We start from the raw sequence: 14,202 nt of genomic DNA, 5'->3' as shown, positions 1-14,202 counted from the left end.
ACACAGCTGAGCGAATGTGGCTGGCAGAAGGATTGCTGAGATCACAGCTCTCACCTCCCACACAGACCCCCTAGCTCTTGTGTGATCTCAAAACTTAGGCTTGGGTTTGGGTGATGCTACATTTGGGCTCTCTGGGGGAAGACAGGATTGCTCCAGGTAACACTTGAAAAGTCGAAACTCCATAAATAGTTACTGCCAGTGTGGGGAGGGAGCCAAATCTGAGCTAAGAGGAATACCTTCCAAGCAGAAACCTGCGAGCTTCAGCACTTCATTCTAGAAGGATTCAAACTCCTTTTAAGGAATTCAGATTAGAAATCCTTTGTGATTTCCCAGAAGAGAGTAAAGATTTGGCTTTTCAAGCATTAGTCCCAGGTGACTCAGAACCAGAAGGATGTCCTTCTATATGATGCTCCTCTTCCCTCGTCCTCCTCGTCTTTTCTCTAAATCTCATTAAATGGTTCATCACAGTTGCTCCTATCATGTCAGAAGGCAGTGACTGCCAGAATCTGCCTAGAACAGAATCCATTTGGAGTTGAAATACCCTCCCCCTGGGTTAATCTTCTCGGCGGCTGCATGTAGAACATGGGGCAGCATGTGGCGGAGATTAGGCATGCCCTGGTATTGAATTCTGAGCGCCAGGATGTGTGGGGGCCTGCATCCCTCACAGCACGTCACTTTCCTCTTTTAATGAAAACTGAAGCCCAGCTCCTGCCAGAGGGCAGGGGGAGTGAGCAAATGTGTAGGAAAAGAAAATAGAAATGGTTAGGAAGGGTGGCTCCCTGACCTCTGGTCTGGGCTAGAAAAAGCACCTCCCCACACTGCCTCCTAGCACGTGGAATGCAGGAGGGGCTACAGGAGGAGCTAGGAGAGCTCCTGGGAAGGAATTAAGTGTGGCTCAGTCTGTTTCTGGCTTCTCTGTAAATACTGTGACACCTCCGAATGGAGGAACAGCTGAGATAAGTGACTGCTAATCCCCCAGTGCCGGGAGGAGGCCGGCCGCTCCCTTACAGATCCCAGCAGATGGTGGATGAAACAGGCTTCCCTCGAGGCAAGGGCAGCGGGAACTGTCCCACCTTCTGTTCCTTCAGCCAGCCCTGCACGTCTCCCTCATGGCCTGTCCCTGCCCAGAAGGGCCTTGCTGGCCCTCGAGAGCCTGGGGATATGCTCGAGTTTGGCTTTTGCCATCCCGTTGGGATGTTCAAGGTCAGCCAAGCTGGATTCAGGCCAGTGCTGGCAGCTTGGGCAGTCTTCAGCACAGCTCCTCGGGCCTGGGGAAGAAGAGCCAGGCAGTGCCTGCAAGTTTCTCTAAGAAGTACCTGGAGAATAGGGGTGGTGACTTATTTGAAATGCAGATTCACTCTTCCCGGGTGAAATCTGGGAATCTGCGTTGCTATTAGGCAGTCCAGGTAATTTGGCTACCAGTGGTTGCAGCATTCCATTTGAAGAAACAGCAGTCTGAGTGGACTGATTGGCATTTGAGGTGGTGGTTAGGATCAGGGAGTGGTCTGGTGTCTGGATTTGAAGCCTCACTCTTCCATTTGCTCACCCACGTGACCCTGGGCAAAGCAGGCACAACAATGGTTCTCTACCATGTAAAAGACAGTCTTTCTCAAACTGCAAGGCACAGTCATTCCTGGATTTTGAAGTCAATTTAGTCACAAGTTGCATCAAAAACTGGGAGTTTGGCTGGCTGCACAGTAATGTGAATGTACTTAACACTACTGAACTGTGCAATTTTAGAGGGTTAAAGTGGTTCATTTTGTGGTATGTATATTTTACCAAAATTTTTTAAAAATTCCAGAATGCACCACAAAAGGTAAGTCACTTTTCTATACTTAAGTAGACACTATCAATTTTCAAATTAAGTGGATCCCTGAAAAATGGTGTCAAAGGAAAATCAGTCTTGGAATCTTATATTCCCATCGACTTAAATTTTAAAATATATAAAAATAAGGTTTAGAGTTTTAAGATGTGGAAATTGAACAGTATTACAATGAACAAAGATCAAACCATCATGTCTTGAATGGGAAAAAGTGTTCTCACCATAAATACAATGCACAAGAAAATGTTTTGTTCTAAATGGGAAAACATGAAATTGTTTTTTAAACATTTTAAGGGTGATGATTATGAAACTGGCTTCAGTACTCCACCGACCTTCTCCAGGGCAGACTGAGCCCTAGGTGGGTGGGCTGGAATTGGTGTCCTGAGCCCTGGAAGTATTTACAAAGGATTCAGAAATAACCATGGTGTTTGGTGATCTGCTAGACTTTCCAGGGGTTCCTTTTACACAAATAGCAGTGAACGTGGGAATGTGCCCTCAGCCACTCCCAAGGAGAAACTGCTTCTTTCACACAAATGGTCATGAACTTCAGTCCTACTCTACTTTAAAATAATGAAATATTTCCTCAGGAAGCCTTTCTCTGAACTCTTTTTTTGATGGGGGAAGCATACCACGAGGCATGCAGAACTTTCCCTGTCCAGGAATTGAACCCTCACCCTCTGAAATGGAAGTCTGTAGTCTTAACCACTGGACTACCAGGGAAGTCCTGAACCCTCTTTTCTTTTTTTTTTTCCATTTATTTTTATTAGTTGGAGGCTAATTACTTTACAATATTGTAGTGGTTTTTGCCATAAATTGGCATGAATCAGCCATGGGTTTACATGTATTCCCCATCTCGATCCCCCCTCCCACCTCCCTCTCCACCCGATCCCTCTGGGTCCTCCCAGTGCACCAACCCCGAGCACTTGTCTCATGCATCCAGTCTGGGCTGGTGATCTGTTTCACCATAGATAATATACACATTTCGATGCTGTTCTTTCGAAACATCCCACCCTCGCCTTCTCCCACAGAGTCCAAAAGTCTGTTCTGTACATCTGTGTCTCATTTTCTGTTTTGCATATAGGGTTATCGTTAACCATCTTTCTAAATTCCATATATATGCGTTAATATACTGTATTGGTCTTTATCTTTCTGGCTTACTTCACTCTGTATAACAGGCTCCAGTTTCATTCATCTCATTAGAACTGATTCAAATGAATTCTTTTTAATGGCTGAGTAATACTCCATGGTGTATATGTACCACAGCTTCCTTATCCATTCATCTGCTGATGGGCATCTAGGTTGCTTCCATGTCCTGGCTATTATAAACAGTGCTGCGATGAACATTGGGGTGCACGTGTCTCTTTCAGATCTGGTTTCCTCAGTGTGTATGCCCAGGAGTGGGATTGCTGGGTCATATGGCAGCTGAACCCTCTTTTGAATCTCCCTTTTTGTGACTATCCCAGTGATTCTCTCCTTGTCCTTCCCAGCATGTACCATAAATAACTGCCTCTGTCTCCTTTGCAGTTGCTCTGCAGTATGAGTCCTGCTCTGCTTTATTGCTCACATTTCCCAGTGACAAGCACAGTTCTTGTCCCAAAAATATTTGCTGAATCGATAAGTGAATGAAATTGACCCAAAATTTCAAAAGTGAGAACTACAGCTGCCTGTGTCATTATTACTGAATTGTAATAGTTCTATGTGGCTTATATCACTTGTCTCTAATTATTACTATAGCTAGTAACCCCTGCCGGAAAAGAGTTGTATCCTTTTTCAAAGGGTAAAATTGGGGCTTAGGACAGTGAAGTGATTTGCCCAAGAGCAAAACAGGTAGTAAGTGATAGAGGTAAGGGTCAAACCCAGGGATGTTGGGCTGTATCACTAGTTGCATTTCTGCTTTTTCTTGGTTCTTCTGCATCTGCCTGAGCCCAAGCAGCTCTGCTGTTTGCCTCCCATCTATGGGCATTTTCACTGAAAAAGGCTTACCACATGGCAGAATGAGCCCAGCTGGCATGATCCTCACCTGGCTCCATCACCCAGCCGCCCTCAGGCTTTTTTCTCCAGACCAACCCAAACATGGTTGGGGAGCTCAGAGGGGAGGACCCAGCATTCCCCAGTCTGGACAAGTATCTAATCAGTAGGCCTCCTTAGCATATCAATCCAAGACCACTCCAGAGATGGATGCCTGTGCCCAGTTTTCTATTTTTAACTGGTGTGAACAGGAGGAAAAACACAAGCATTAAAAATCAAAGTGCCGGTCAAGAACTGAGAATACAGGGCAGGCCAGGGCAAACCAGGGATCTGTGTCCTTCTTCTATCTCTCTGTTCCTTCCTCCCCTCCTTGCTTCATGTCATCCCTTTCTCCAAAATCCCAAGATCCTCCACAAAAGAGCTGATTATTTATACCTGGGCTTTTTACACATCAACATACATATGAATCAACTAAGCGTCTTGCTAGAAAGCAGCCTCTGCTTCAGTAGTTTTGGGGTGGGGCCTGAGACTCTGCTTTTCTAATTCATGCCTGGTTAGGATGATATCTCTGTGGTATGTTCATAGGGTTGAAGTTGCTGTTATCTTCTTGACAAGAATAGTTCTCTTTCAGTCTTATCTTCACCTGGAGTAAAGGCTTTGGCGCTCAGTTTATGGACGTTCCACTGTGTGCTTGTGTTAGGCACTTAGTGATGTCCGACTCTTTGGGACCCCATGGACTGTAGCCCGCCAGGCTCCTCTGTCCATGGAATTCTCCCAGCAAGAATACTGGAGTGGGCTGCCATTCCCTTCTCCAGGGGATCTTCCCAACCCAGGGGTTGAACCCAGGTCTCCTGTATTGCAGGCCGACTCTACCATCTGAGCCAGCGGGGAAACCCTCATCCACCAGCTAATGGACAAGCAGCCTTTGGTATTTGTTCATTCATTCACTTTGACAACAAGAAGTCCTTTTCTGGCCTAAAGACAGGACTCTGAGTTTGAGCAAAACCCTGGAGACATGGAGGAGAGCCCACCTTATGTCTGGGCCGGGGTACACCTGCTCTGTCCCCCAGCAAGACTGGGCAAGCTCTGTCTGGCCTCTTCCCTAACCAGCCCCTGGAACCAAGCATAAATTGCGGACCAAGGTGGCCTTGGTTAATCTCGGCTTTCTGCCACAGAAGAGTACAGATCCCTGAGCTGTCATGCAGGTTGGTGGGGACTAGCCCAGGAGGGTGTTCTGCACCACGCGCCCCTTTTCTGGCCCCCAGTTGTGCTGCTGGGGTGCAGTTAGGGTGCATGAGGACTCCCAGGGCTCCGCTCCTCCAGCTCCCAGAGCGGGAGGATGAGAAGTCGCCGGCACTCCCCCGCTGCTCTGGCCCAGCTGTCAGGACCCCTCAGCAGAGGGCAGGGCGCCAAGCCTTCCCACTCGTCTGTGGCTGATTGTCTCTTAGGCTGGCGGGGCTGCGGGGGAACCAGTCCGGGCACACCCAGGGAGCACCCCCACCCAGGAAGGGGGAGGGGGTGGCTGGCGTCACTCAGTCTTCCCCTGCCCCCTACCCTTCCCGTTCTGCGCCTCCCTAGCTCCCTATTTGGCCATCCCCCTGGTTGCCCCCTCCCCTTCCTTACATGGTCTGGGGGCCCCCTGGCCGATACTCTCCCCTGCCCTTGGCTCCATGAATGGCCTCGGCGCTCCTCAGTGGTGAGAAGGCGACCAAATAAGGCAAGGTGGCCGGCCGGGCCCCCCACCCCTGCCCCCGATCGCTCCAACTGACCCCGTCCATCAGCGCGCTATAAAGCCGCGCGCCGCGCGCGGGGCACCAGCGCCTGCCGCCGCCTGAGCGACCGAGCCGAGCCCGCCCCGCGGACAGTGAGTCGGCGCCACCCGCCTCCGCGCCTCCCTCCGCCCCGCGCCCGGAGCGGGTGCCCCGCGCTCCCGCCGCTCCATCACTTTTCCTCTTTTTTCCTTAAGACCAAACTTTCCCTTTGGCTCTCTAACTTCTTTTGCCCAGGGTCTCGATCTTCACAGGAGAGGGGCTCGCAGAGGGGGAGCCTTGCGCCCCATAGGGGGTCCCTGTTGTCTTGTCCTTTTCTCTCCTCCTGGGGCTGGAGCATGGATGGGAGTGTGGATGAAGCCGTAGTGGGGTCCCAGTTTGTGAAAGGGCGCAAAGTGTGGAGGGCTGGGGAGGACCTTCTAAGGGATGACTGTCCCGTTTGCCCTGGGGCAGAGGGTGAGCCTGCTGGCCGCGGAGCATGCACGGGTCCCCGCCCCCCTGCTCCGGAGCTGCTTCTCACTTTTTCTGCCCCAGGGGAAGGGAGATGGCCGGCGCCCCCCGCCCCCGACTCCCGTCCGCGGAACCTCCTCTGCCTGTCCCCTCCTCCGGGGGAGCGGACCAGGCCAGCTCCGCAGGCGCTAAACTTGGGCCGCCTTGCTCTGCTCCCCCCGCAGACCCCGCCGAAGCTGTGCCAAGATGTGCGACGACGAGGAGACCACCGCCCTGGTGTGCGACAACGGTTCCGGGCTGGTGAAGGCCGGCTTCGCGGGCGACGACGCGCCCCGCGCGGTCTTCCCTTCCATCGTGGGCCGCCCGCGCCACCAGGTAAGCTTCAGCCCGCTGCGCAGTCCCAGCCCCGTTGCACACCCCTCTCCTGCCACCTCTTCAGCCCAGCAACCGAGGAGATGTCTCACTTGACCCTCCTGTCTCGTGAACTCTTTAAGTCAGATAAGAAAAGATGAATTAGCTTCAAATCCGAGCTGACAAGTAACTTAAACCCGCCAACATACCAGGAAATGTGCATTCCACTCCCCAACCCCAGTCCACTTCAGGGACACAGCTCGCCAAGGGTCCAGCTCGCTGGTGTGAAAAGGCAGCAGCATCTCTCTTTCAGTCTTCTCTTCCTCCTATACATTTCACCTTACTCCTTGGCCTTTTTTTTTTTTTTTTTCATTCCAGTTCAGAACTCATAATAATACAACTTCTCCCAGCCAACCAGGGGCCAAGCCACATTGCTCCCTCTTGTTCACAGCCAGTTTATAGGGCTCCCCAAAGATGTGATCTATCTGCTTCCTGGCTATTGCATTTTTAGAAGCCAGGCGTGACAGAGGCAGTAAGTGCATAGTGATAGTGACATACCACCTTGTTTATTAGAAGAGACACCACGCTCTCTGGCTGTGCCACAATGCCTGGCAGACAGACTGCCAGGGAGGAGAGCGGTATTCCTCAGTGTGGGTGACTATGGGTACTCCGGGACACTCTGGGCAGGCTGGATTTCACAGACACGATGATAATGGCATATCTGTCCTTCTTTTTAGGTTCACTTGATGAATGTAAAAATCTTTTCTGAGGAGACATGCAATGTGTCATTAATGCAGTCATTCCACAGTGTAGTCATTTATATTCCAGTTGACATAGGTGATAAGCTTAATAATTTCATGAAGATATTATAACAATTTAAAAATGAGATGTCGCTCTGCTTCTTCAGTGAAATAGCTTCATTCCTCTTCACCCCCAGTTATATTCTGAACAATAGAATTATGCCTCCTGAGGGTGGGGTGGGGAAAGGTACAGGACTGATTTTAAATGATATTTCTGAATTGGGGTAAACTATTGTTTATTATTTCTCGTATTCATAAGATGCCCCTTGATTTGGGCAGTTAGACAAATTAATTAGGCATTGAATATATTCCTAACATGGAGGAAGCTTGATTGTCTAATCTCTTTCTTCTTGCAGGGAGTCATGGTGGGTATGGGTCAGAAGGATTCCTATGTAGGTGATGAAGCTCAGAGCAAGCGAGGTATCCTGACTCTCAAGTACCCCATTGAACATGGCATCATCACCAATTGGGATGACATGGAGAAGATCTGGCACCATACCTTCTACAATGAGCTCCGTGTAGCCCCGGAGGAGCACCCCACTCTGCTCACCGAGGCCCCACTGAACCCCAAGGCCAACCGTGAGAAGATGACTCAGATCATGTTTGAGACCTTCAACGTCCCCGCCATGTATGTGGCCATCCAGGCGGTGCTCTCCCTGTATGCTTCTGGCCGTACCACAGGTGTGTTTGGATTGTAAGGTGTGCGATTGTGAGATAGTTTCTGGTTAATTACACTCCCAAGTCACTGACCTTGCTGTGAATCAGTTTCCCCAATGACAAAAGAATGACCTCTTTCCCCACACTCCCTGGGAAGGTGTCTGTGCCAAGACAGAGAGGTAACAAGAGTACCCTGAGCACACTTATTTCTAAGAGCAGAAAGAATATGGAGTTAGAGCCTTTCCTTGCCTAAAATATGTGATGTCAGATATTGAGGCTCTGCACAAACTAATTACCTGGAATGTAGCAGTTGTTGGTGTGTGTTCACATTATCCCAGCCCCTGGGCAAACATCTCCAGTAGAGATGAACCCAGAGAGAACCTACATTCCCTACAAAGTCTGAGTCAAAAAAGAGAGAAACGTGTTAGTTAGATGTGAGGGGGAAAAAAAAACAAAAAACACACCTGGATGCTTGCATAATGTGCAAATGACTGGTAAGAGGGATGGCCATTTGAAAGTCTCCTGGGGAAATTCTTCTACCACAATATTTAAAAGGATGAGCTGTCGCTGGCTTTAGTCTTAGCATGCATTGTACTCATTTTATCTGGATCTTTGCCCAGTGCTAGTATCTCTTAGCCAAGAGTGGAAGTAGACTTTGACATGGCGAAAGCAGTGGTGTCCTGAGAGATTTACCTTGTTTTTGCCTATTTCCTCTGACAGGCATTGTTCTGGACTCTGGGGATGGTGTGACCCACAACGTCCCCATCTATGAGGGCTATGCTTTGCCCCACGCCATCATGCGTCTGGATCTAGCTGGTCGGGATCTCACGGACTACCTCATGAAGATCCTCACTGAGCGTGGCTACTCCTTTGTCACCACCGGTGAGTCTGTGTGTGTTTCATCTGCCACAGTAGGTGTCTGGCTTTCTCCACCAGTGAACCCACCTACCTCTCCAAAGCTGATGTCATCCTTCAGAGCTTACCTGTGACCCCCTTTATTTCTGCAGCTGAACGTGAGATTGTTCGTGACATTAAAGAGAAGCTGTGCTATGTCGCTCTGGATTTTGAGAATGAAATGGCTACGGCTGCTTCTTCCTCCTCCCTGGAGAAGAGCTATGAGCTGCCTGATGGCCAAGTCATCACTATTGGCAACGAGCGCTTCCGCTGCCCTGAGACGCTCTTCCAGCCCTCCTTCATTGGTGAGTTGTATGGGCTGGTGCAGACACACAGCTTGGGGCTTCCAGAGAAAAATCTATTATAATCAACAATGATTAAGGGGCCCTTGTGTTGAAAGTAGTCATAGCTTGGAGACCCACACAGTTCAGCCTCAAGTCCCGATGGTTTTTGCAGGGATGGCCATTCCTCTTCTGCAGCAATGATATGACAAAGGATGACTTTATCATATGACACCGGCTTCATCTTGAAACATGGAATGAGATAGCGTAGTAACTGAATAATCCTTATTTGCAAGGAAGAGACAATGACTCAAGAGAGCTGACTTATTCTGGTAGATTCCATCACCAAGCAGCTAGACCTTACTTCCAGGTCACTCATTATTAAATGTGACAACAATCTTACTTATAGTAATAACTGGACACTCACACCTTTCCTAAGCAGGGATTTCTAAGAGGAAGCTTGTCAGTATCTTATTTTAGTCCATAAATAAGATGGCATTCATTTCACATGAATGTGTGTCTCATGCTTTTCTATTGCATCTCCATAGGTTTGATGGGTACAGCAAGTATTCCCTCTAAACAGGTGCTAAAAGCAGTTGTTTGTGTCTTGGCAGTCTGTTGTAGATTACTCTCAGCATTTTTAAGACACCTGTTCCACAAAACTCTGCAGTACATTATAGAGGAACATATGTTTCAGAGACAAATGGCAACAGTTTACCAACACAGAGGAGTCTTGTTATCTTCCCTCCACCCTGGCCCCATGGCCTGAATGCACTGTGACTTTTTAAAACTTGTTCATAGGTATGGAATCTGCTGGCATCCATGAAACAACTTACAACAGCATCATGAAATGTGACATTGATATTCGCAAGGATCTGTATGCCAACAATGTCTTATCTGGAGGTACCACCATGTACCCTGGTATTGCTGATCGCATGCAAAAGGAAATCACTGCTCTGGCTCCTAGCACCATGAAAATCAAGGTAAAGAACTTCTGTGGTGGGGTGGGGGGAAACCAAGGCAGGTCTCCATAGACCAAGCAGAATTCCTAACTCCTTTCCCCTCACACAAATAGCTTCCTGTCTCACAGAAACCTTTTGCTTTTATAGCACCTTTTCTGATTTTTCTGGCACTTTTCCCAAGATAGGAAATTTTAAAACACTTTAAAGCAGTGGATAAAAATAAATCTTTGAGGAAAAAAAGTCTAAACCTTTGAACACATTTTAAAAGACCCCAACTTTCAGGCTAAGCTTCCTATAGCTTATTGTCACATTATTCTCTGGTTCAGAGAAGTAGGGAACTTCTATTTTATAGAGTCTTTAATCATGGAAACGATGAAATAGAGAAAATGCATTCATCTTGAGTCAACCATATTCATTTGTAGGATTACTGGGATTGTTCATTTGTATCACATTACAGTGACTTGATCACCAGTGTATTTTCTGTGAATCTCCCCACCATGTTGCTTACTCTGTTGCTTGGAACCTCAGAGTTCACTGGCAGCTTTTGCTTTCCTTCTGCAGATTATTGCTCCCCCTGAGCGTAAGTACTCTGTCTGGATTGGGGGCTCCATCCTGGCCTCCCTGTCCACCTTCCAGCAGATGTGGATCAGCAAGCAAGAATATGATGAGGCAGGCCCCTCCATCGTCCACCGCAAGTGCTTCTAAGGTGCCTTCTCTCTTAGTCTACATTACATTCAGGATGATGGTATGATGCTTTTTGGAGTCTTCTGAACCACCCTCCCTCATCTCTCATCAATCATTGTACAGTTTGTTTACACACGTGCAATTTATTTGTGCTTCTAATATTTATTGCTTTATAAATAAACCAGACCAGGACTTGCAACCTACAAAAGCAAGCATTTCTTATTTCTGTTTGGGGTTTGGGGAAGGAGTGGGATGGGGCCAATGTTTGCTTACTCAGTCTGTGAGCTCTCATATACTGATGGCCTTGACACCATGAGCTTTGTAATATCACAGCACCACATCAGTCCATCAGTGTGACTTTTAGCTGGGAGTTACAATATTAAATTTTGATTTTACCCTTTGGGACAGAATCATGAAGATAATTTATACCTGAAAAGCAGATTAGGTTTTCAGTTCAGTTCAGTCACTCAGTCATGTCTGACTCTTTGCGACCCCATGGACTGCAGCACGCCAGGCTTCCCTGTCCATCACCAGCTCCCAGAGCTTGCTCAAACTCATGTCCATCGAGTTGGTGATGCCATCCAACCATCTAATCCTTTGTCAGTTCATCAGTGTGATTAGGTTTAGGTCCACATAAGTGAGAAATGGATTGGAGAATACAGTCTGTGAAGATTAGTTTCTATGATAACACTGAAAATTGTGGTTTTAGCACATGTGCCAGTTATTTTTGTGACTTTGCCAAAGCCACATAGATATTGGTAATGAGAAAGTCAAAGGTTATTTTAAATAGATTAGTATAAATGCTCAATTCACAGCCTCTTCAGTTGTCTTCCTAAGGGTCATGCATGTTAACAGTGAAACAGTGAGGTCAGCTGACAAAAACCCAGCCATACCCCATTCCAAATACTCCCTAAGCAAATCAAGACCACTGTACTGTGACTGTTCAAAATAAGTGTGAGGATGGGGAATTCTCTGGAGGTCCAGTAGTTAGGACTCTGAGCTTTTACTGCTGTGGGTTCAGTCCCTGGAACTAAGATCACACAAGCCACATGGTGTGGGCAAAAAGAAACACAGAAAGAAACGTGAGGAAACAGGCAGCAGACACCTCTGCCTAACCAGTGGCTAACCTGGGGAATGGACATCTTCAGGCTCTTCAGGTCTTTAAAATCTTGGGATTTTGGGTTGAGTAGAGTGAAGGCTCTAAAGTCCTGAGGGGTTAAGGGGGGCAGAAAGGCACAATATTTCCTTCACTCTGTGCTGTACTCTTTGCAAAAGACTTTGGGGGTAGCACCTCTATCATACTCTGTCCTTGAAGGGTTCACATACACACGACTCAGAAGCTCCCAGTGTATGTGGTTTGGGAGGCTTCAAGGAAGTGGACATATGTGTATGGGTCTTGAAAGGTGGTTAAGAATTAAAGAGATGGGATGAGGAGGGAGAAAGCTTCAGCAGGAGACAGGGCAGAAGACATCACACAAAGCACGAGGCAGCCTGGTGGGAACTGATGAATTTTAGGCCATCAGTTTGGAAAGGTAGATTTCAACCTGATTGCAGAGCTTTAAAAATTTTAACTTTCAACTTAACTGTTGATGAACTGTTAGACCATTTGTATATGTGTGTGTATTTCCACTCAGTCGTGTCTGACTCTTTGCAACTCATGGACTGTAGCCCACCAGGCTCCTCTGCCCATGGAATTTTCCAGGCAAGAATACTGGATTGGGTTGCCATGCCCTTCTCCAAGGGATCTCCCCAACCCAGGAATCGAACCCAAGTGTCTTACGTCTCCTGCATTGACAGGCGGATTCTTTACCACCAGTGCTACCTGGAAAGCCATGTAAGACCAATTGAATGAAGTTAATTAAACTTTTACCTATTGATGAGAGAATTAAAACACAGATAAAGCAATGGGTACAATGCTATATGGGCTTCCAGGTGGTGCTAGTGGTAAAGAACCACCTGCCCATTCAGGAGACATAAGAGACACAGGTTTGATGCCTGGGTCGGAAAGATCCCCTAGAGTCGGAGATGGCAGCTTACTCCAGTATTCTTGCCTGGAGAATCCCACGGTCAGAAAGACCCCCTAGAGTGGGAGACGGCAGCTTACTCCAGTATTCTTGCCTGGAGAATTCCACGGTCAGAAAGACCCCCTAGAGTGGGAGACGGCAGCTTACTCCAGCATCCTTGCCTGGAGAATCCCATGACTAGAGAAGCCTGGTGACCTACAGTCCATGGGTTGCAAAGAGTCAGACAAAACTGAGTGCACATCCCCCTCCCCGCCAAACACAATATATAGCTTGTTTGTGGAATACCCAAGTCAGGAACCCAGATGTTTTGACATCTAATCTAAAGATTCTTCTACAACAATCTTTTCTAACTTAGTCATAGTTTATCAAAAGTAACCACATTCTATCACACACCCTTTAGAGAGTCTGGGTTCAAAATTCGGAGTATTGTTAGCTCATCAGACAGTCTTAAGAAGTTCCCAATGTCATCATCATTCCAGGTAGTGATTATGTCTTTATGTTCATTCATTCATAAAGACATCTCTTGACCCTTGATTCTGGGCCAGGTACAGTAGTAGGTGTGGGGGCACAAAGATGGAGGAGAGCACATTGGCTGTGCTTCGAGCTCCATATTTAGCACAGCTAAATGGAAGTCTTTCTTTGCATTAAGGGTTAAAGAATAAATTAATTAGTGACATTTACATAAGATACCATTAACTTTCCTGTAGATTTTCTTTTCTTCCCCCAACTTTTTCTTGTAGCACAGGTAAATTGATTTAAAAGCTAAGTATCAGCCAGAGACAGGTTTGGAGCATGTATGGGGAGACGATTTAGCCAGTCTCTGTGTCTCTTTTTTCTCAAATTGAATACATTGTAAATTATGAATTTTATTCTCTAAATACAGTATTAATACTTTAGGTTTAGGCAACTGGCTTCTGTATCACCTGTGGTTCTTTCTATGTGTGAATGTAAGTGGAATGGGTATTGTTTCTGCTTAAAAGTGGAAGTTTTTGGAATCACTTTCTGATATTTGTAGCAAAAGTGGAAAGTACACAGGTTCTTGTTGAATTTTGAGGTTTCCTCAAAATTGCTTGATAGGGTGTGAGATATTAGAAAACTGATTCTTCTAATAATCATGCTTAAGAAAGATATTAAGGCAATAGGATTTTTCTTAAGGCCACCCTCACATGTGTAAATTGAAATGTCTACAGTAAATAGATCTTGGTTAAGATGCAATGTAAAACAACCCATATTGGTCATGATATTTTTCTCAGTTTAAAATGAAAGAAGTACTTTGATTTATTTCTAAGATCCTAAAACACTATGTCTTTATTTTTCTTAATAATGGTCACTTCTTAGCAATGGTTATTATGTAGATGTGCTTAAATCATTAGAGTGTAGAGTTAGAAAAGGATAATAACTGAAGAAAATGGAACAGAGAGGTAGGATCGGTTTACTATACCCTGAGCCTAATACAATGTCCGGAGAAGGCAATGGCATACCACTCCAGTACTCTTGCTTGGAAAATCCCATGGACGAAGGAGCCTGGTGGGCTGCCGTC

The 14,202-nt window shown here is 46.8% G+C and overlaps 1 protein-coding gene across 1 annotated transcript; it reads left to right on the top strand.

The window, feature by feature from the left end:
- Positions 1–5,559: 5,559 nt before the first annotated feature.
- ACTC1 (actin alpha cardiac muscle 1) lies at positions 5,560–10,832 on the top strand. Its single transcript, XM_065940401.1, has 7 exons — positions 5,560–5,654; positions 6,234–6,384; positions 7,517–7,841; positions 8,538–8,699; positions 8,825–9,016; positions 9,794–9,975; positions 10,516–10,832. Exons 2-7 carry the CDS (start codon positions 6,256–6,258, stop codon positions 10,657–10,659), a joined length of 1,134 nt encoding a protein of 377 aa, XP_065796473.1. The 5' UTR covers positions 5,560–5,654; positions 6,234–6,255; the 3' UTR covers positions 10,660–10,832.
- The last annotated feature ends 3,370 nt before the right edge of the window (positions 10,833–14,202 follow it).

The sequence above is a fragment of the Muntiacus reevesi genome, chromosome 7 (assembly GCF_963930625.1).
Source record: "Muntiacus reevesi chromosome 7, mMunRee1.1, whole genome shotgun sequence".
NCBI lineage: Eukaryota > Metazoa > Chordata > Mammalia > Artiodactyla > Cervidae > Muntiacus > Muntiacus reevesi.
The sequence above is the reverse complement of the archived record's forward strand: the minus strand, read 5'-3'. Positions and strand labels throughout refer to the sequence as shown.

What these genes read in the sequence shown, in the direction of transcription:
- ACTC1 (XM_065940401.1), top strand. Translation starts at nt 6,256, where the DNA reads ATGTGCGACGACGAGGAGACCACCGCCCTGGTGTGCGACAACGGTTCC. An exon ending in TGCTTCTGGCCGTACCACAG is followed by an intron (nt 7,842 to 8,537) that starts GTGTGTTTGGAT and finishes TTCCTCTGACAG; the next exon opens with GCATTGTTCTGGACTCTGGG. An exon ending in CTAGCACCATGAAAATCAAG is followed by an intron (nt 9,976 to 10,515) that starts GTAAAGAACTTC and finishes TTCCTTCTGCAG; the next exon opens with ATTATTGCTCCCCCTGAGCG.